The sequence below is a fragment of the Doryrhamphus excisus genome, chromosome 10, assembly GCF_030265055.1.
Source record: "Doryrhamphus excisus isolate RoL2022-K1 chromosome 10, RoL_Dexc_1.0, whole genome shotgun sequence".
Classification (NCBI taxonomy): Eukaryota; Metazoa; Chordata; class Actinopteri; order Syngnathiformes; family Syngnathidae; genus Doryrhamphus; species Doryrhamphus excisus.
Genome location: NC_080475.1, coordinates 3,511,435 through 3,534,348, shown reverse-complemented (window position 1 = coordinate 3,534,348; position 22,914 = coordinate 3,511,435). Strand labels below are relative to the sequence as shown.

Genomic DNA, 22,914 nt, shown 5'->3' with positions numbered 1-22,914 from the left:
GTCTAGCCATAACCGTCCAGCTGCATCAGCATGTCTGCGTGGTCCCTTTAAGACAGTGACAACAACCTGACTGTCATGTCTGACAAAATAAATGCAGCTTCTTCTTTACGTCAACGCAGCAGTTTTTGGAAAAAGGACGCTGACGGTATCTTTTTTCTCTCTCTCTTTCTTTCTCTCCACTAATTGATGGACATCTTTCACAGGAAGCAAGTGTCTTCAGGACCATTCAGGCTGAAATCATTAATATATGATCATTAAAAACTGTCTTACAGCACCGTGGAGGAATATTTGCCCACTCATCTTTTCCTAATTGTTATTGGTAAACAATAGAAATCATGGTTTCGTTTAAGTCATTTAAGTCTTGCAAAACAGCCTCACACCATCACACTACCACCACCTTATTTTACTATTGACATGCAATCTGTTTTTGCCCAGTGTCTTTGTTATGATGGAGTCAAGAACCCTGACCTTAACCGAGGCAAGTGAGGCCTGCAGTTCTTTGGATGTTGTTGTGGGGTCTTTTGTGACCTCTTGGATGAATTGTCGCTGAGCTCTTGAGGTCATTCTTGGGGTCATCATATTATGTTTTGATCATTTGTGTATAATGGCTCTCATTGTGGTTAGCTGGAGTCCCAAAGTTTTAGAAATTGCTTTATAACCTTTTCCAGATTGATAGATGCCACTTCCTGATTTTTTTTTAGATGTCAGGATGATGTCTGGTTTTTGAGTATCATTTTGTCGACTTCATTTTGTCAGATTGAAAACAGGTGGGTGTGGCTAAGAAATTGAACTGTGGGGCAATCACTTTTTTTACACCATAGTATACAGTACATATAGTGTGTGTGTGTGTGTATATACGTATATATATATATATAAATATATATATTTTTTTTTAATGCTAGTAATAAAAATAAAAATATATTTAAAAAATAGCGATACATAACATTTAATATTTAAATATTATTAAAAATATATATATAAATTTATTTATGTATTTTTTAAATATTGTTTTATAAAATCTGAAATACATTTACAACATATCTAAATATATAATGTGTCACAGTCAAAAAAAAATATTTTATTTTTATTTATTTTTATTGTTAACTTGGGTTTAATACACACAAATCACCCTCGGATATGTTTTAAGTCTTTTATTGAATTTCTTGACGATAAGTATAAATCATATCAGAGTTACGACAGAGTGACAGTTCATACTTTTTACACAGCCGACATGCACGTTATGTTTCCGACATACAGTAAATGGGATACATCACGGAGTGGAAGGAACACAAATAGTGTTTTTTATTTACCACATTATCACACCACTACACACGTTTTTTTTAAGACACCTGCTGATGACAATGAGTTATTATTATTATTATTTTTAACAGCACATTAGCACAAGCATGCTGATATGAGATTTTCTAACAGTCTTGATGTTTGTACATTTTACACACAGACAGGAGAGGCGTCTCCATTTTTGGCTGAACTGTAGCTTATGTGGAGTTAATTGTCTCGGATCTACGCTCTCTTTAAGTTGCTTACTGTAAGACACAACAGACTGGATGACGAGGTAACAGGAGTAAATACAGTAAGGAGTACGGAACAGTTTCATTGCCTATTTATTTAGCAGCCTGGCCTTAGCTTCACTGAGAGCTTTAAGGACATAACAGTTTCAAGCCTTCACATATGAGAAAGGAGTAGTGTGTGGTTTTTTTTTTCCATTCAAGCAACACGGAAAAAAGGGGGTGCATTTTGGGTAAAGGGGGGGGATGCTTTGCGTTGCGTTCCTGAGAGTTGTTCTTGTGGATATGTGACGTTTTGTCCAAATGTGTGCGTCAAGTAGAGAAGCACCACACTGGCTGGATAAGATAAGATAAGATAAGATCCCTGCTTTTGTTGACGCTTGTGGTGGATAATAAGAGGTAAAGTGATACATGCCTCATGCAGACGCCATCAAACCCGAGGACACGGTCCAGCTCACGTTACCCTACAGTATCTACGCTTTTTTTTTTTTTTTTTTTAGTAGTAGTATTTTCTTCTAATCTTCCAACTTCATTCAATGTCAGCATGACTGACATCCGTTGCACCCAGAGAGACTTAGACTCGGGGTCCATTCAGGCATGATGAGGAAGGCCGAGCTTAAATCCGGCCGCTTAAGACGGAGCGCAGCTGTCCTTGTGTTTCTGATGTGTGGGTTGAAAAAAGTCCCCCCCTCCCTCCCCGCACCCAACCCCCGCCACCGCCGCCGTCGTGTAGCAGCAACGCTCCGAGGGGTTTCTTCTTATGTACACCACAGCGATGATCTAAATTCATCCGCTGCTTTTGCTTCTTTTAGTTTTGGCGTGAAAAATATTCCCAGTTTGTTTCCCCCAGCAAAGGATTCCGGGTTCAATGTCCGCTCAAGTGAAGTACTTGCAGCTGGTGGAATCGATGGCGCAGTACGGAGTGCACTTGAGGTGACCGTATGACCTGTGAACAACACACAAGAAACGCTCAAAGAATGTAGTCATCATATACTCGATATAATCCATATATTCATTTTTAACTGATTAGAATATCGCATTATGGGTCTGTATAGGAATGGTATATACCAAAAGAAAGATTAGACTTTCATCTATTAGATGAATCTGAAATATCAAAATATCAGAAAAATGCTTCTTGTCTAAATATACATTTTAAGCATTACTTTCACTTTGACACAGTTTAGCCATATAGTATATTGAGCCAACCATGCCACAACATAAACACAAAAAATGGTTGTTTTACATGAAAATAATTTTTTTAAATATAATTATATAAAAAATATAAATAAATATATAAGTATAATATATAAATAATATATATACATATACACACATATATAAATAATAATAATAATATACATAAATAATAATATATAAATATATATAATATAAATATATATATATATATATATATTAATAATAAACATAACATAGATCAATTTCAGATTTCCGAAAAATATCAGAAAAATGCTTCTTGTGAAGATATATATTTCTAGCATTAATTTCACTTTGACACAGTTTAGCCATATAGTATATTTAGCCAACCATTCCACAACATAAACACAAAAAATTGTTGTTTTACATGAAAATAAAAAAATAAAATATAATATATGAATATAATAATCTATCAAAATATAAATAAATATATATAAATATAATATATAAATAAGTAATATATACATATATAAATAAATAATAATATATACATATATAATATAAATTTATATATACGTGTATATATATATTTTTTTTTACAAATATAACACTATGTATTTACAATTTTCACATCTGAATTTAAACTGAATTTAATGTAATAAACCTAGCTTGGACCTATTATACTCATTTTCATCCCTTTGTATTTGAGTTGTGGACCCCTATAGAGCAGCTACACACAATAAACCCACACAGAACGCTTTCTAGATCTTCCGGAATCTGCACCTATTCCAGCATGTATTTCCTTGGATTTCCATAAACGGTGTGGTTTAATTTATTCCACCCACAGCCCGCCTCCGGGCACACCTACTCTGGACCCACTCAGCTTCTACAGCTTGTACCCGGGCACGCCCATATAAGGAAGTCCCGGTTCACTGTGGCCTATTTTAACACCATAATACAACAATTTTCCAGCAATCTGAGCATGCTTACTTACCCTGGCAGATAGGAATGACACGTCTGGTAGCCAAAGTCTTTACCGTCACACTCCTCAGCGCCATCATGGCGGTATCCATCGCCACAGAAGGCACGTTTGCACTCTGTGGTGAGACCACAAGGGGTCAAGATTAGCGCCGTATACAACATAGATAACATAGAACCCATAGAACCAATATAGCATAGATATAGATATACATTTACTGTCAATACAGTTTTACAAAATATATTTGCCACTTACTGACGCAGCCGTCAGTGACGACTTTGTTTCTGTCGTCACATTCCTCTCCGCTGGAACGCTGCACGATGCCGTCGCCGCAGTAACCGTCCTCATCCGGCGGGTTCTCCATGGACTGGAACGCCGTCATCTGGAATGGGAAAGTCTTTTACAAACATTAGTTAAAATTAAAAAAAAAAACAAAAGATAATGAATGTTTAAAAGGGGACCTAGTATGTTTATTTTGGGTCCTTTGTATTGAATTGTGGACTCCTGTAGAGCAGCTACACACAATAACCCGCAAAGCTTTCTAGATCTTCGAGAATCTGTACCCATTCCAGCTCTAATTCCTTGGATTTCCAAAAAGGTGTGTTTTATTTTATTGCACCCATTGTCCGCCTCCGGGTACGCCCGCTACCTAAGCGCTCCCGAGGACTTCCGGACTACTGCCGAACCCCATTTTCTAATTTTATCGGTATAGGAGTTGATAATAAATGAATAAACGCTTTGGAGAAGTACTTGAAAAGTGGTAGCTTGTGAGCTGGTTTGAGACCCCGGATGTACCGTGTGTGAACTCCAAGAGCAGTAAAGTAGATTTTCTACAACATCGGTAGTAGAAATGTGGTCATTACATATTTTTTGTGGTACTACTTGTGTTTAGAAAGCTCTGGTAGACCACCGACTGTGGTGGAAAATGGCTATTAGCAACTCCACACATCAATGACATCAGTTCCATGTATGCACACTCTATACTGCTACACAGACAACCACTTACTTACACAATATAAACACAGTTAGGACACTAGTTGCTTCTTATTAACACGAGAATACAACATTTTAACAACATTTATAGGTCAGAAAAGTGGAAAAAAAAGCATAATAGCCCCCCCCTTTAAGATACTTTAGGAGCACTAACCTGAACGGGAAACCAGCCATGGCTGTCTTTGAAATAAAGAGCTCTCTGGTCTTTGCGGAATGCAAACGCGTTATCGGTCTGAAGACGCTCCAGCTCCTCCTCGTTGCTCACCACAAATATCTGAGACAATGGATGTGAATATTCAAGTCAAAGGTTATGAATATCTCAGCATTGTTTATGTTTTTATGCTTCACTGAATTATATTATTGCTTTGCCGCATTTAGTTCAGTGGTCCTTAAATGCACCATAGTTTGCTGGAAATGGATACACTGACTGTGACTCTGATTCAACCTTTAAAAAAAGTGTGTGAGGCATATTTTGGGATTAAACCTGGATTATGGCTGCATGGCAGTCGAGTGGTTAGCGAGCAAGCCTCACAGCTAGGAGACCCGAGTTCAATTCCTTCATTTCTGCCTAGCAACAAGTATAAGGTGACCAGTCAAAACAATTCAAGCCATGCAAAAAATAACATTTGAAACTTTTGTTTTATCACCGGCTGCACGGCGGTCTAGTGGTTAGCGTCAAGACCTCACAGCTAGGAGATTCACTCTTGGCCATCTCTGTGTGGAGTTTGCATGTTCTCCCCGTGCATGCGTGGGTTTTCTTCCGGGTACTCCGGTTTCCTCCCACATTCCAAAAACATGCTAGGTTAATTAGCGACTCCAAATTGTCCATAGGTATGAATGTGAGTGTGAATGGTTGTTTGTCTATATGTGCCCTGTGATTGGCTGGCCACCAGTCCAGGGTGCACCCCGCCTCTTGCCTGAAGACAGCTGGGATAGGCTCCAGCAACCCCCACAACCCTCGTGAGGATAAGCGGTAGAAAATGAATGAATGAATTATAGATTAAAATTGAGTTGACTATGGGGGAAATTAATCACAATTAATTATTTTAATCGATTGACTAATTTCTATGTAAATTTTTTAGACTATAGATTTTTATATGTTAAAAGTTGAAATACTTAGAAAGCAACTGGCGGGCCGGTACCCCGCCTCTCGCCCAAAGACAGCTGGGATAGGCTCCAGCACCCCCTGCGACCCTCGTGAGGATAAGTGGTAGAAACAAATAGTATACTGTACATCGATGTTATGTTCTTCTTCAGAAGGTGAAGTAGTTGCACTGAGACGTGATTAATCAACAATTAATTGCACACAATTAACCAAATTAATCCAATAATCAATGCTTATATCTATCTGTACCTATGAAAGTTGATGTATTAGACCTTACCGCTGGTACCTTGACAGAGCTTCCTCTGGAGTGATGATCTTCCAAAAGAGAACCACTGAGTGAGCTACAGCTACACTTCCCAGGTGGTCCGGGTGGTCCTCGGGCTCCTTTAGTTCCAACCATGTAAAGTCCTGAAATCAAAGAAAGAAGAGAAAAAGTATATTAGTGGGTTCAATTGGTTTATTTGTCTGAAATTATACAATAAATGCGTAAAAAAAAAACAAGTCCAAAGTGTCCAACACTCTAGGATGCCATGACGCAAGCATTTCGCTTCACCTCGGGAGATTAGATTTCTCCTCACTAAATAAGACGAGCGCTCACAGCAGTTCTGCTGACAGGGAGCTTGGCGCCACGCCGTCCCACAGCAGAGTGCGTGCAGAGCAATACGAAAGGCGGAACACGGTGTCCGATGTAATGTGTGGTTACTTTGTTTTGATAAAATCTAACATGAGTTGCAGTTTTTTGTTGTTGTTTTTTTTTTTTTTTACACCTGTGGCAGGAGAACCAGGAGGACCGGGAAGTCCAGGAGTTCCCTGTGGACCTGAAGGTCCTCTTGGGCCAACACTGCCAAGGTCTCCTTTTGATCCCTGCAACATAGGCCAAAAATACACAACATGTATCATATCACAAACTGTACTTGGCTTATACTGCAGTATAACCACAATAGTGTATTTCAGCTGTTAATATTTACAGATAACTCTGTCAATAGGTTCCTGGTCTGGATTATTTTTGGTTGACCAGCCTGTACAGTATACATCAGGGGTGGGCAAACTAGGGGGCATGGGCCACATGCGGTCCACTAAGCTATTGAATCCGGCCCGCCTGTTGCTTTTTAAGTATTTCAAATTTTAACATACAATCTGGCAACATAACTTGCAAGTCAGACGTCTTATTTAGTAAAAAAAAAAAAACCCCGAAAAAATTACAAATTAAATGACATATTAAATATGAATAAATATAAATAAATATAAATAAATATAAATAAATATAAATAAATATGATATATTAAATGACTGATGTTTAAAGTGCTCCTGAAAAAAGTTTTACAGATAAAATTAGACAAAAAAAAAATCAAGGAAAATTATAAGCATAAGTGTATGTGTTAAATATATGTTCTGGCCCCCCCTCAATGCGGCCCACGAGTCAAAATATTTGCCCACTTCTGGTATACATGGTACACAATCCTTCCTGTATCTTTTACATACATATTCCACAGCTTCTAGTATATGTTTTTGTGTACTTTAATTATGCTGTTCAAAACGTCAATAACAATAATATAATTTGTATTTTTCACCTGTTTGCCTCTCTTCCCTGGTCGACCTGTGGGTCCTCTGTTTCCTGAAACACCAGGCTCTCCTTTTGGACCCAGTTCACCCTGAATAAAATACAAAATCCAATGCAATAATCATTTAATGACAGAGTTCAAAATTGAAAATGGAATGAAAATTGAGCTTACCTTCTGTCCAAGCATTCCAGGGAAACCCATTGCCCCCTGGAGAAAAACAAAAAAGGTAAATAAAGAAAATATTCCGATGATTTATCATATGTTGACAAGAATAGCGATGATGTACCCACTTTGTCACCTTTAAGGCCATTCTCACCGTGCTCTCCTCTTGAACCCTGGTTGAATAAACACCTTTTATTATACATTTACTGTCAATCAAAAATAATAATAAGGAGCCGCATACCTTTTCTCCTTTATAGCCAGCTAGACCCTGAAATATGATTGACACACGTTATGTGCATGCGGAGGAAACGCAGAATTTGTGAATGGATCAAACATACCCTTGGTCCAATTGGTCCTCTGCCTCCAGGCAAACCCATTAGGCCGGGGTCACCTTTCTCCCCCTGATGCACAGAAAAATACAAATAAAATATAAAAGCATAAAAATATCAATAGTAAAAGGTGGATTTCCATTGTGGGGAATTGATTGTGCCTTAAGGCAAATGAAACCAAATGGAGCGCAGTACTTGTCTGCAACCAGCAGAGGCGCTGTTTCTTCAGTTTCAAATGTTTTCACACATATTTTTGGGACATTCCAGTTTTTTTTTTAATGTAATTTTTTAAGGAGATCTGACTTACTCACTTTGGGCCCACTTGGTCCTGGTCTGCCCACGGGTCCCTGCTTCCCGGGAAGTCCAGGCGGCCCCATTCGGCCCTGAGAGGAGATATGACTTTATAACAGGGGTCTCAAACACGCGGTCCGCGGGCCAAATGTGGCCCGCAGGACACTAGTTTGAGGCCCCCGCCTTGATATGAAAGTTTAATGTTAGTGCGGCCCGCGCAAGTTTGATATGGATGCTGTATGGTATCATGTACCCAGAAAAAATTATTACGTTTGATTAATGTTCATGTTAAAGGTTAAATAACTGTTAATAGTTATCCTCCCTATCCGTGTGGAAGTGGTAAGTTTTTGGCTTTTTAAGTTTAAAGGAAATAACTTGGAGGCTACCGTTTAGGTCGCTAGCTCTCTAGTTTGCGAGTTAGCATGTGTCTCAGGACCCTGCAGTTGCGCAATATGTTGTAAATAAAAAGAGTATAAATGTGACTATAGTCGTGTTTTGTCATGTCTACAGGGCTCTAATAATGCTTTGTTAATTTTAATCTGAAAAAAATAATTTGTCTACCCACCAACTATATGTGGTTTCTTAAGTTTTTATTATTATTATTATATTTATTTATTACTGATTGATTGATTTTCTTTATTCTTGATTTGTTTATTTATTTTTCATCTTATTTTGTGTAGAAAAATAAAAAATAAGATATTTGAGAACAGTGGAATGTTTTATCTGAGCTTTTGTGGTAGAAAATCGGAACCAAAGCAAAGTTTATTTATTTTTCTGTTTTTAATAAATGCGTTTTTTTTTGGGGGGGGGGGGGGACCTGCTGCGGCCCAGCCTCACCCATACCCTAGCTCCAGTGGCCCTCAGGTAAATTGAGTTTGAGACCCCTGCTTTATAACAAAATCCAGTCAAACGTCTACTTTTGATAAATCAAGCGAATTATGAATGAAAATCCGCTATAAAAACTACAAATCTCAGTATTTCCTGTATCGGTTTTGGTTGTCGGTCTGTGTGCTACAGAATTTATCCGGTGCTCCTCTGCATGTACTCCTGCACATGTCCAGGAGGAATGACTTTAACGAGTGCTGTCACTTTGCCCTATTTAATTAAATGATAGCCTGTGTATAGAACAGGAGCCGGTGCTTGTGGGAAATAAAATGATTTATGACCTGGCTTGAAGCACTAAGCTAAATTGCACTGCAGTGCTGCGAATGCTGCTCGCCCCCCGGACCGACCACCCCGCCAATGAAGCTCTCCTACTGGACTACTTTTACAGCTCGGTCGGACAGGAAGTGATCACGGGAGGTTTTATTCTTCCGCCGTTGGGGGGGAAGGAGAAAAAAAAAACACCTGAGCTTCCCTTCTAATAGAACGGGAATGGCGTGCTACAGCAATGCGTTCTTTGCGTCTTTGAACGGTCGACTTTGAGGCATGTTGAGCCGAGCATCCGGTGGTTGCATGTTCACTGTCTCCTGTCAAGGTTGCTCACAAAAGCAAAGCAGCCGCTGACATTGAATCTCATTTTTGTGCAAATCCACTTAGCACAGAATATCTCATGATTAATGGAGATGCTCACCTTTTGTCCAGGTCTTCCGATTTCTCCCTGACAACAGGATGTGAAGGAGGGACAAGGACAGACGCCGTTAATGCATTTCCAAACTAGCATCTGTCAGCATCTTGGGCTGCAGGCCAAGACAAATTTAGCTCTCAAAAATTATGAGCACATGGTAATCATGTACATTGACTGGCGTGCATGTCAGGGATGGAAATATCTTTACCTTTTCTCCCTTGGCTCCTCCAATACCTGGCAATCCTGGTGGACCCTGTAAAATATTGCACAACGGGATGACTCGTGGTTTTCTAAATGTTGGCCATTCTAAATCACCGGTTCTTAACCGATAGAACCCACCCACCAAACAAGCCTGTGCCATCTTCCATCCATTCATCTTCTATCCGCACTAGGGGCACAAGGCAGGGTACATCCTGGACTGGTTTCCAGTCAATCGCAGGGCACACAAACAACCATTCACACTCAAACCAAGGGGCCATTTAGAGTCGCTAATTAACCTAGCATGTTTTTTGGAGTACCCGGAGAAAACCCATGCACGGGGACAACATGCAAACTCCATGGGAGATTCAAACCCGGATCTTCCCCATCTCCTGACTGTGCTAAACACTAGGCCACCGTGTGGCTCTGTGTTAGCTTTATAATAAGAAATGAAATGAAATAGGGCTGCACAGCGGACGAGTGGTTAGCACGCAGACCTTACAGCTAGGAGACCAGGGTTCAATTCCATCCTCGGCCATCTCTGTATGGAGTTTGCATATTCCCACACTCCGGTTTCCTCCCACATTCCAAAAACATGCTAGGTTAATTAGCGACTCCAAATTGTCCATAGGTGTGAGTGTGAATGGTTGTTTGTCTATATGTAGCAATGAAGTAATTCCACTTTGTCATCAATCTATATGAGCCTTGGAATCCGTCTGTTTACAGCACCACATGTAGGCGTTCCTTGTGTACTGCATTGTTTTCACTCAGACACCAATTTTTTTTCAAGCCGTCAACATCATTAATTCATCCACCTCACAAATCAAGAAGCTGATAACACAGCAAGATTATTGCTGATTATTACAATTAACTCCAAAATATGCAATATAATTAACTGTACCAGGGGGTTCCGGGGGGGGGGGGGGGGGGGTCTGAAAACAGTACCAGGCATGATCATGGGTGATGATGATCAATGGGTGACATGTCCAGTGAGTATGCCGGCTATGCGAGTACTGGGATGTTTTAAGCTTTCATGAGCCGTGTATTATCACACAGTTTCATATGGAAAAACATTTTTCCCTCAATTTTTCCCCTCCCCATCAGGGTAGGGGCACCTCCAACTTTCAAAACTGCTGCACCACATATGATATAATACATTTCTCCATATAGAATTATACTCCAACCCTACTCTAGTCTGTATGTGGATATGTGAGCTGTAGTTTTAATTAAGGGTTGAGAGCAACTATTGATTGAAAAATGCCTGCTGCAGTCCTGATGCTGCTGAGGCAGCCCAGGGTGGTCGACCACTGCAAAACAATTAATAATAAATTAAACATGTCCACAAAAAAAAAGGAAAAAACAAATCCGCGGTAATGTCTTTACAAGCGTCTGTCACCCAAGTGCACACATGGCCACATGCATGTGTTGGTAATCCCCGGAATGTACGCAAGGCAGTACTACACCTTTCCAGGCAGACAACTCTTCATCGAGTTTCAGAAGATGACATGAGGCACGCTGCGGGCCACCAGTGGAAAAAGGCTATTTATGTCAATGGCTAAATGTGGAGCGTTAATGGGCTGCTGTGTTTCCGTGCATGAGAAAAGGGCCGCAGAGAAGCCCACCTCTATTGCCTCCTCCGCAGGAAATCTCAGGTTGTAGAGGAGGAAACGGCAGTCATGTGATGCTTGGTCAAGTCTAAGCCTAAGTCCAAAGGCTGTAATGACAATATGTATGCTCTTACCTGAGGTCCGGGGGGCCCAGCGGGTCCAGGGGGTCCACTGGCACAGGAGGAACCTTTGTCTTCAGAGCCGGACTTTGATTCCGTGTCCTGATGATGCAAAATATTAAATTATTCTTCAAATTAATGTGATATATTATTATGATATTAGGCGGCACGGCACTAGTGGTTACTAGTGGCCGACCTCACAGCTAGGAGACCAGGGTTCAATTCCACCCTCGGCCATCTCTGTGTGGAGTTTGCATGTTCTCCCCGTGCATGCATGGGTTTTTTCCGTGTACTCCGGTTTCCTCCCACATTCCAAAAACATGCTAGGTTAATTAGACTCCAAATAATCCTGCTTCTTGGTTTTTTTTTTAATGGGTACCAGTGATGACTAACAGGAAAAGTGTGATGATAACCATAGAACCAGAAATGGAACTTACTGTGACCAACAACGTGAAGAGAACAGATTTAACTTTAACTTCTAAAATAGGGCTGCACGGTGCACGAGTGGTTAGCGTGCAGGCCTCACAGCTAGGAGACCCAAGTTCAATTCCAGCCTCGGCCATTTCTGTGTGGAGTTTGCATGTTCTCCACGTGCATGCGTGGGTTTACGCCGGTTCCCTCCCACATTCCAAAAACATGCTAGCTTAATTAGCGACTCCAAATTGTCCATAGGTATGAATGTGAGTGTGAATGGTTGTTTGTCTATATGTGCCCTGTGATTGGCTGGCGACCAGTCTAGGGTGTACCCCGCCTCTCGCCCCAAGACAGCTGGGATAGGCTCCAGCACCCCCCGCGACCCTCATGAGGAAAAGCAGCAGTGAATGAATGAATGAATTATGATATTACAGTATATGCTTATTTTACACCTTTTGAATGATTATTATGAGTATGAGTATGACATCACGTGTCCCCTATCAACCCTACATTGTCCAAAGCATACTACATCATGTATCATTGAGGAGGAACAGTCCTAATCCAAAACGTTGCACATAATATGTTAGTATATATCTGTATATGTTTGTAGAAACATAGTAACATGTCATTCCACAATGACGCAATTATATGCATGGATTCGGAGCGACCGAAGTGAGTCACGGGTGTTAAAACCTACCCTGCACACTTGTAGTATAAGCTGTTACAACCTCCAAAGTAGTACACGTATTCTACGTGTTATTTAAGCACAATTAAGCATCTGTCAATGTAACATCATATGATTAAATCTCTCTGCGTGCGATCCAAGGACATGTCAACATTGACGCATGTCAGATATTCCACAATAAGACAACGGTCACGTGACTTGGACTCACATCAGTGGAGCGGCGCCAAAGTGAAGGAGGTGGAGGGAAGAGCGGGGGTGGAGGCGGACTCAGTAAACAGCATGGGTTGGAGCTCCTTTGCTGCTCCCCGGGAGTGAGCGCTGTGCGTGGTGCAAAGGCAGGGAGGGAGGACGGGGTGTCAGAAACGGGTCCAAGGCATTAAGAGTTCACAACAACAACATGAATAGTACCAATGTAAGGTGGGATGCATTGATATGGTTATGAAATCATGCAGGATCAGAAAAGGAGGCTCAACTACAACCAGTTAGGATGCAGGAAACAGGTGCAAAGAGTCTTGAACCAGTCATCATGTGCTTTGTATATCACTATATTGACAGTTACTATGGTTACTATGGTCATATCATCTCATACTTCGGTACGAGGTGCATTATTAAAGAAAACAAAAAAAAAACCTTAAACTGTATTATGGAAAGCAGGAAGTGAACAAATGTAACAGTTACTGATTGTAAAAATACCAGATGGAGGGGTAGGATTTAATAAGCTTTGCTTCTTCCTACTCCTTTTGGACATGTGGAACTGTGAACTGATTATGTGATGCATTCAATGTCAAGATAATTTAGGTAATTAGTATGTTGGATGGGCAGACACAGAAAAAGAAAAGGAGGGTACAACAATGGAGCTTAATGCCTCAATATGAGGTGCATTATTAAAAAAGAAAACAAAAAAAAACCTTAAACTGTATTATGGAAAGCAGGAAGTGAACAAATGTAACAGTTACCGATTGTAAAAGTACCAGATGGAGGGGTAGGATTTAATAAGCTGTGCTTCTTCCTACTTCCTTTTGGACATGTGGAACTGTGAACTGATTATGTGATGCATTCAATGTCAAGATAATTTAGGTAATTAGTATGTTGGATGGGCAGACACAGAAAAAGAAAAGGAGGGTACAACAATGGAGCTTAATGCCTCAATATGAGGTGCATTATTAAAAAAGAAAACAAAAAAAAACCTTAAACTGTATTATGGAAAGCAGGAAGTGAACAAATGTAACAGTTACTGATTGTAAAAGTACCAGATGGAGGGGTAGGATTTAATAAGCTTTGCTTCTCCCTACTCCTTTCGGACATGTGGAACTGTGAACTGATTATGTGATGCATTCAATTGTAATCTGATGCATGTTCAAATGAAATAAAACCATTACCAAACTATTACATGGTAACACCCGTCCGACAGAGTTCCTGAAGCAGACATGAGGTACCACACTACGAAGGGCCGAAGCCGCATTGGCTATTTTTAGAGCCATTTCCAGTCCAACCTCATGGGCAACAACAACAACAAGTGTACTTTTTAACACGAGTACTTCATTACGGACACCTGCACTACAAAAGTCAACATATTTGTAAAGGCACATTGGATTTCATTGCATTGCTATTGTACACACATGCACATACACATTAGCAAACTATGCAATAAACATGTGTGCTTACCTGCTGGGAATGAAACAAAGCTGTCCAGGAAGGATGACTGAGCCAGACCATAATAAAAGCCCAGCACCAGGTAGAGAAGTCCATGTGCTGGAGGAGCCATGCTGCTGCTCATAGTCGCCTTCTTGACTTTATTTGTGAAGCAAAAGCAACCCTCACTCACTCAACCCTCCTCACTGCCTTCTTCGTCTCTGCGTCTCATCCAATACCCCCCCACCCTCCCCGTTGTGTCCCCTTTACGCCCTCGCGAGAGGGCATGTCCACCAGCGCCCATTAAATCTTTCCTCCGCATCAGTGTGCGCTAAAATTACAGAAGGCAACACGCCAGCTGCTTATGGGTGCCACTATTAGATCTTTACTACTGCAGCGGGGGGGGGGGGGGGGGGGGGTCTTTGTTGTTTCCACTCCTCTCAAAGGAGCGGTTTAATATTTTCACTCATTTGACGGTTTGCCTTTATCAATGCATCATTTGCACATACTTTTGCACATATTTCATTGAGTGTTGTTGGGTGTTTTTCTTCTACTCTAGTATCCTTTTTTACTGCAGGCCACATTGGTTTTATTGCCAAAATAAATTGCCTACTTTTCCACTGAGGCTCTTTAAGGGGAAGTGTAAGCAGTAAATACTTCTAGGGATGCATACTCGTCTCTTAATAGATACATTTGCTGTGTAGACGACTTGTAGGGAATTAAATTGGCGGCTTATTTCATTACAATTGAAGCACCTGCTGTCAGATATATTAGGAGGACGTAGTAATATTATAGTTTTTTGCCCCTGATTCTGTAGTACCACATTATCATCATGTATTGTGTGTTGACACATTTACACTGAATAGTAAAATCTATGCTGCTGGACACCGATAACTATACATTTCTTTTCTATGGTACTGTATTAAAAAGAGTATTATCGTTGATCACAAATCCATTTTTTTCGAGTATTGTTTAATTAATACAGACCTAGACAGACAACGTTCCCCATGTAAACATCGACATTAATTGGTTCCGGACCGGACCGTGATTAACAAATTGAATATTTTTATAGTTACAGCATAGAAAACCTGTTTTACAACCTTCTATTTACAGTTTTTAACATAATTAGAGCCTTCTAGACACGAAATAACAACCCTAGAGTCACTGTTACATTTGTATTACCACTATCGTGTGTTTACATAAATGTGTTTCCAATGGGATCGGAAAGGTAAGCGAACAGGAAGTGACATTGATGCTTCAGAGATGAGTTTCAGGTTTGTGCGGGTAATGACCGCAAAGTTAGCTCGTGTTTTTATTAGGAATTTGATCCCTGTGTAGCAATATACATTTCATCAACGTCTTTGAATGCGTCTTTTTAATGCCTTATGTTTGTATTTTAGTTAATTCATTCATTCATTTTCTATCGCTTATCCTCACGAGGGTCGCGGACGTGCTGGAGCCTATGCCAGCTGTTTTCGAGCGAGAGGCAGGGTACACACTGGACTGGTCGCCAGCCAATCACAGGGCACATATAGACAAACAACCATTCACACTCACATTCATACCTATGGACAATTTGGAGTCACCAATTACCCTAGCATGTTTTTGGAATGTGGGAGGAAACCGGAGTACCCGAAGAAAACCTGGCAACCATCAGTTAAGGGAAATATAGCTCTAACATATGAAGTGATCTAAAATTAGTTTTATTATAGTGCTATTTATATCCTATTTTTACATTTAAATTATAAAATATTACATTCTTCGCTTTCCACTGGTTTGGTGAAAAGGTTTCAGTCTACAAGTTGGAACGGGTCAGCCAAGGGAACTCCTGCAAATAGAGAAATTCTACAATTAGATGATACCTAATTTAGGTAATTAGTTAATGTTGGATGGGCAGACATATAAAAAGAAAAGGAGGGTACAACAATGGAGCTTAATTCCTCAATGGAACCTTCCAACACCTGAATGTATCAGTGCAAGCCTGCATGCATGGAGTGTTGCATGGATACATTCAACATAAACACAGAAGGCCCCACTTTCTAATTATAAGGGCCCTAGAAATAGAAAGGTCAGGTTGATGTGAAGTGGAGGGATTGTTGAGTGGGAAAGGAGCACCTGTGGAGAGGACGGATTACCGCTCGGGGGGACACATGCAGAGTCAAATAAACATTGAGCCGCTTGTTTCTGTTTATTAAATCGCTAACTGGGGCGCTGATGATTTTAGCTGCAACACTTGTTGATGTTAATTCCTGTGACTATGTTAAGAGTCTCGCTTGCTCTTGTCGACTTTTTATGTGGGATTTTTATTAAATATTTATTCTATTTTCAGGAAACTTGCGTGGGTGTAGCTCTAGGATAGCTCACTACTGCCACCTACATGAATTGAGTTAAACCTGCAAGTTCATTATATATACAGTATGTGTAATAAGGTAGTGTCCTACCTGCTGCTTTCTGTCTGAGGAAGGGTCAATGAGGACGTTGATGAGACTGGGTCTCTCCCAGTCATTCAAGCTAAGCTGCAAGGCACTCCGCAACTCCTGCACCGTCCTCACCAGGAAACCCCGGCCGCCAAAAGCTTCCATGACTTGGTCGTAGCGCGCCTCGGGCAGGAGGGTCACCGGAGGGGCTCTCATAATACAAACGAGAACATTCGGCAAAGTTAAGGGAGAAAACCGGAGCAGAAAGTGACAACGAGATACTATGTCTTACATGCTGGTTAGATCTCCCATTGTCGCCATTTCTTTCCACGTTTCAGCATCTACGCCGCTGTATATACCGTTATTATTCACCACGATCACCACTACAGGTAGGCTATACCTGTAAAATCAATTAAAAACATCGATTAGTACGTTTTACAGAAAAATAGCATCATTCATTCATTCATTTTCTTTCGCTTTTCCTCACAAGGGTCGCGGGGGGTGCTGGAGCCTATCCCAGCTGTCTTCGGGCGAGACTGGTCGCCAGCCAATCACAGGGCACATATAGACAAACAACCATTCACACTCACATACACACCTATGGACAATTTGGAGTCGCTAATTGACCTAGCATGTTTTTTGGAATGTGGGAGGAAACCGGAGTACCCGGAGAAAACGCACGGGGAGAACATGCAAACTCCACACAGAGATGGTGCCGAGGGTGGAATCGAACCCTGGTCTCCTAGCTGTGAGGTCTGCGTGCTAACCACTCGACCGCCGTGCCGCCCCAATAGCATCAAAAAAGGGTTGAAAAAGTTGCTTACCTGCACATGGTTTCAACCTCCATGCCAGAAAATCCAAAGGCACTGTCTCCTTCCACACAGACGATCCTTCTGCCTTTTTTCTGGCTCTTTTCCAAAGTAGCTGCAGCAATAGCGAAACCGAGGCCCACTCCCATTGTTCCGAATGTGCCAGCGTCTAACCTGGAATGTGGTCAGGAATAAGCACAAAGTAATAAATGAATTCAGATGAACACTGACTTTAAAAAGATGATGTAGATGTAGGCCATCTGTGAATGTAGCTTGGGAGGGTGCCCACTACATTGCGGTGCAAACACTGGGCCTTCACTCTATCATGTTTTTTCAAAAATGAATTAATAATGGCTGTTTCGTGGTTGAATATGGTTTATTTTTCATGCATATTTCAGTAAATTAAGCATTAATATTAAGCATTTTAAAGTATAAAAATGGCTACCCATTTGTTTTCTATGCCGCTTATACTCACTAAGGTCGCAGGCATTTGCTGGAGCCTATCCCAGCTGACTTCAGGCTAGAGTTGGGGGTACATTCTGGACTGGTGGCCAGCCAATCACAGGGCACATATAGACAAACAACCATTCACACTCACATTCATACCTATGGACAATTTGGAGTCGCCAATTAACCTAGCATGTTTTTGGAATGTAGCCTGCGCGCTAACCACTCGACCGCCGTGCAGCCCTGAACATGGCTAAATGAATTAAAATGTAGGGTATTCAAAAGACGTGATGTGAGGTGTAATGAGGTAAAATTGTTAAAGGTGACCTATGATGCTAATTTTTCGGCCCTTTGTATTGAGTTGTGGACTCCTATAGAGCAGCTACACACAATAACCAGCACACAAAGCGTTCTGTATGGCCCATTTTCTATTATTATGCCTACTACATTGGGTAATACAAGTGTAAAGGTGACTATAGGGGTGTTATTTCATGTCTACAGGGCTCAAATAATGCTAAAAACTTTACAAAGTCAGGTTTTCTATAACTAGGAAAAGATTTAAAATTTTTCAACAGTCTGGTGACGTCATTAGCAGCACTGCCACAAATAGATTACAGTCCTGCAGGAAACGTTGAATGACGATAGATGATACATGTGATGAAAAGACGCTTCGACATGCAGAAAAGTCATTTCCTGACACGCCAAACTATGCTACGCTTGCCTGTGCCGAGGTAAGTAGTTATTCAACATGGTGCGTCCAATGTCCATCGTGTTGGCGCCCTCGCTGACAATTAAGCAGTCGTGCGGTAGCAGCTGCGAGACGTGGTGGAACACGGTGTAGTAGTTCATAGGCAACGTTGCCTGCAGAGCGAATGCCTGTAAGGTGAATGAAAGGCAGGATAATATAATTAAAACAAGTAAACTGGAGAATAAAATATACTATAAATTGCCCCTAAATAGAATCTCCTATTGATATCGGAGATGCTGTAAGCTCCACCACTGAAAACCATGACGTTTTGGGGTGTTTGTGAAATGAGAAGAAAGTCTGTTTCTAACTCACATTCAATATTTTTGCATTGGCGGCCATTTTCTCCTTTAGTGTGCTCCACCACTCTGTGTCAGAGGGATACTTCCAGCCGTCTTTAAAAAGACACTCCCTCAGCTGATGTAGAAATGAGAACAATACTTTATAATACTTTATAATACTTAATTAATACCACATGAGCTGGTATTTTCAAGGCACAGTTACTGTATATGAATCGAGTTTGTGGTTGATGTACCTGATTGACCACGGCGTTGACGTCCCCCAGGAGGGCGACAGCAGGCCTCACGTTGTTTCCCATCTCCTCATGACAAAGGTCAACCTGCAGATAGTACGTATAAGTAGTATTATTAAAATGCAACGTCATAAAAAGAAGGAAACAAAACTGCCAACATAAAGTCCATGACATTGGCCATCCACTAACCTGGATGACCTTGACATGAGGGTCAAATCTAGGCGGCAGACCGAAATGAAGGATCCAGTTGAGTCTGGCTCCAAGAAGGAGCACAACATCCGCTTGGAGAAGAGCTCTTCATTTCAGCAGAAGAAAGAGCATCAACATGCCATTGTTCAAAATGGCCGCCATTTAACATTCGCGTCATTACATAGACTTCATTATGTGTTGTTACTATGGTGCTAGATGGGCCCAAATTCCTTTTTTTTTTACATCAGAATTAACATCAATAAGTGTTTAACAGTATTTTGGTGAATCTTCTCAAAAATGTTAACATCAATAAGTGTTTAACAGATATTTAGATGAATCTTCTCAAAAATGGCCCCCAAACTGGCCGCCATTTGGTGGAAAAAGTAGACATTTTTGATGAAGATTTCAATACTCAATGACATAATACCTCTAATAACTAGTACCCGATTTCAGGAACACACTTTAATTACTGAAGTTGCTTTTTTATTTCAAATTGCGGGCAAAAAATTGCAATGGAATGCTAGTCAAAATAATATTAAATATTATTACATTTATTGGCGGCACGGCGGTCGAGTGGTTAGCGCGCAGACCTCACAGCTAGGAGACCAGGGTTCAATTCCACCCTCTACCATCTCTGTGTGGAGTTTGCATGTTCTCCCCATGCATGCGTGGGTTTTCTCCGGGTACTCCGGTTTCCTCCCACATTTCAAAAACATGCTAGGTTAATTAGCGACTCCAAATTGTTCATTGGTATGAATGTGAGTGTGAATGGTTGTTTGTCTATATGTGCCCTGTGATTGGCTGGCGACCAGTCCAGGGTGTAACCCGCCTCTCTCCCGAAGAAAGCTGGGATAGGCTCCAGCAAGTCCGCGACCCTCGTGAGGAAAAGTGGTAGAAAATGAATGAATGAATTAAATTTAATTGTGTACCTCGATCGGGCGGCCGCCACGCAATTGGGGTGATTATCAGGCAGCACACCTTTGCCCATGGGTGTGGGGAGGAATGGCAGGCGGCTCAATTCCACAAAGTCCCTCAGGGCGGCTTCTGCTCGGCCGTAAGCTGCACCTGTTGGCCGCGACATACGACGAGGAAACGAAACATCTCTTATTAAAGACAAGTAGCAATATAAATATATATAATATATACCTTTGCCAATGATGACTAAAGGTCTTTTGGCTGACTTTAAAACAGCTATAGCTTCTGTCACTGCATTGTGGTTGGCCAGACAAATGGGAGGAGGCAGACAACAGCGTACAAATCTGGAGAAGAAACAGCATTTATTTGAATGTTAACTATGCTATGGCTACCATTACAAAAGAGACAACAATCCTACAAACCTGACTTTGTTTCTGTCCACTTTGGCATTCACCATGTCTCCTGCAATGTCCACGTAACAAGCACCTGGACGCCCATATATGCTTGTGCGAACAGCCTGCAAACAAGAAAATAATAACGATGTTAATATTAAGGGGCGGCACGGCGTTCTAGTGGTTAGCACGCAGACCTCACAGCTAGGAGGACCAGGGTTCAATTCCACCCTCGGCCATCTCTGTGTGGAGTTTGCATGTTCTCCCCGTGCATGCGTGGGTTTTCTCCGGGTACTCCGGTTTCCTCCCACATTCCAAAAACATGCTAGGTTAATTAGCCACTCCAAATTGTCCATAGGTATGAATGTGAGTGTGAATGGTTGTTTGTCTATATGTGCACTGTGATTGGCTGGCGACCAGTCCAGGGTGTACCCCGCCTCTCGCCCGAAGACAGCTGGGATAGGCTCCAGCACCCCCCGCGACCCTCGTGAGGAAAAGCGGTAGAAAATGAATGAATGAATGAATGTTAATATTAACAACTCTAAACTAATAAATGATCAAATAAATTAACACATTTATTAATTTGTAATGGTCACACTAAAAAGATGGTTTGATGATAATAGATTGTCCTTGAACCTAAGTGAAACTATGGGAAACCCTCACTATGTGAAAACCGTCAACTGTATTATGGAAAGCAGGAAGTGAACAGATGTAACAGTTACTGATTGTAAAAGTACCAGATGGAGGGGTAGGATTTAATAAGCTTTGCTTCTTCCTACTCCTTTTGGACATGTGGAACTGTGAACTGATTATGTGATGCATTCAATTGTAATCTGATGCATGTTCAAATGAAATAAAACCATTACCTTCTCGATCACTGTAGGGATTGCTTCCAGACTGCTTGGCCTGGCAGAAAATTTGCTATACAGACGACACGCTTCCACCTACAAAAATGACAAAAAACTCAAGCAAATGCAAACATCCTTAAACGTAAATGTGTATAAAAACGTTTATTACCTGAGGAAACTCCTGAAAGGCACCTGCTGTCTCTTGGCTTCTATCCGAGGATCCCCCAATAACAATAACGGGCCTGTGTAAAAATACAACATACATTTCATACACAAAATAATGTACTATTGACTATTGCAATGTAATTCATACCAGCAGTTTATGTTAGAGTTGGCCATCCCACCAAGAGCATGAATGAGTCCTGGTCCAGACACCACAAGGCAGGCACCAGGTCTGAATAGACCAGGTAACACAGAACACAGAATCAAACCACCTTGTGTATTATTTGAATCACTGACCAGCAGTCTTACCTCCCAGTAAGGTATCCAATGGCGGATGCAGCATAGCATGCCTGATGTATGGAGGATTCGATCAAACAGGAGAATATATTCAAAGAGAGCAGAATATCGACACATTGCTTACCGCTTGTTCGTTTCGCATGCCCACATATTTGATCCCTGCAGCCTGAGCAGCCATGGCTACTTCAATGACTGGGATGCCAACAATTCCAAACATGTACTCCACTTTCTGTAGGGACATTTTGAAATCATGAAACTTTCTGTGTAATTTAAAAATAATATACCACTAATATCGTCTTATGTGTATAAAGTGGATGAAAACTTAAAATTTCTTACTTAAATTTTCTGAAAACACTTCACCAGTTTGCATTATACATTGTACACAAATTATTTAGTATATTATATGCTTATATTACTAGTATTACTATACAGTATACAGTATATATAACACAGTATATTAATATGCGTACGTTATTTATTTACATTGCAGCAAAATTTGGTCATTATGGAACCCCGTTGTTAAACTTTGACACACATGCAAAAACAAATGTTAGGTTAAAATAAATAGAGGGCAATGACAGTTATTTTTAAGTTACATACCTGACTTTTAAGAGACTCAGCGATGAGCTGAGCTCCTGTCACATCGTCCATGTTTTTCTTGAAACAATATACTCCACTTTTCAATGTGAAATATTTGATACTTGTACGGTAGTTATTAACTATTTCTAATCAAGGCGAGTTAGAAGAATTATACTCTGAACTCTGTCCACTCCAGTTCGAGCTCTTCCGGGGTGTGAGCCAATGAGACGTGCTGTACGTCACAGGGATACATTCAGG

At 40.9% G+C, this 22,914-nt stretch overlaps 2 protein-coding genes across 6 annotated transcripts; both read right to left on the bottom strand.

The window, feature by feature from the left end:
- Positions 1–1,146: 1,146 nt before the first annotated feature.
- Positions 1,147–14,719, bottom strand: colq (collagen-like tail subunit (single strand of homotrimer) of asymmetric acetylcholinesterase). 5 transcript variants are annotated; one of them, XM_058084566.1, is made up of 17 exons: positions 14,358–14,716; positions 12,901–13,010; positions 11,609–11,695; positions 9,878–9,922; positions 9,676–9,702; positions 8,123–8,194; positions 7,821–7,883; positions 7,724–7,750; positions 7,611–7,655; positions 7,492–7,527; positions 7,330–7,410; positions 6,526–6,622; positions 6,045–6,166; positions 4,808–4,927; positions 3,916–4,057; positions 3,676–3,778; positions 1,147–2,472 (listed from the first exon to the last, which is right to left on the bottom strand). In XM_058084566.1, exons 1-17 carry the CDS (start codon positions 14,467–14,469, stop codon positions 2,403–2,405), a joined length of 1,359 nt encoding a protein of 452 aa, XP_057940549.1. In that variant the 5' UTR covers positions 14,470–14,716; the 3' UTR covers positions 1,147–2,402. The 5 variants fall into 5 exon arrangements, with proteins under 5 accessions (XP_057940549.1, XP_057940551.1, XP_057940548.1 ...); XM_058084568.1 differs by having other exon boundaries at positions 3,916–4,042; positions 14,358–14,638; XM_058084565.1 differs by having other exon boundaries at positions 6,036–6,166; positions 14,358–14,637.
- A 1,302-nt stretch (positions 14,720–16,021) lies between these two features.
- On the bottom strand, positions 16,022–22,876 carry hacl1 (2-hydroxyacyl-CoA lyase 1). The gene is made up of 17 exons (XM_058084550.1): positions 22,678–22,876; positions 22,202–22,306; positions 22,090–22,130; positions 21,932–22,012; positions 21,788–21,860; positions 21,637–21,714; positions 20,801–20,895; positions 20,610–20,722; positions 20,393–20,528; positions 19,464–19,569; positions 19,278–19,361; positions 19,058–19,159; positions 18,719–18,873; positions 17,566–17,724; positions 17,034–17,141; positions 16,766–16,952; positions 16,022–16,152 (listed from the first exon to the last, which is right to left on the bottom strand). Exons 1-17 carry the CDS (start codon positions 22,726–22,728, stop codon positions 16,120–16,122), a joined length of 1,707 nt encoding a protein of 568 aa, XP_057940533.1. The 5' UTR covers positions 22,729–22,876; the 3' UTR covers positions 16,022–16,119.
- Between the last annotated feature and the right edge of the window lie 38 nt (positions 22,877–22,914).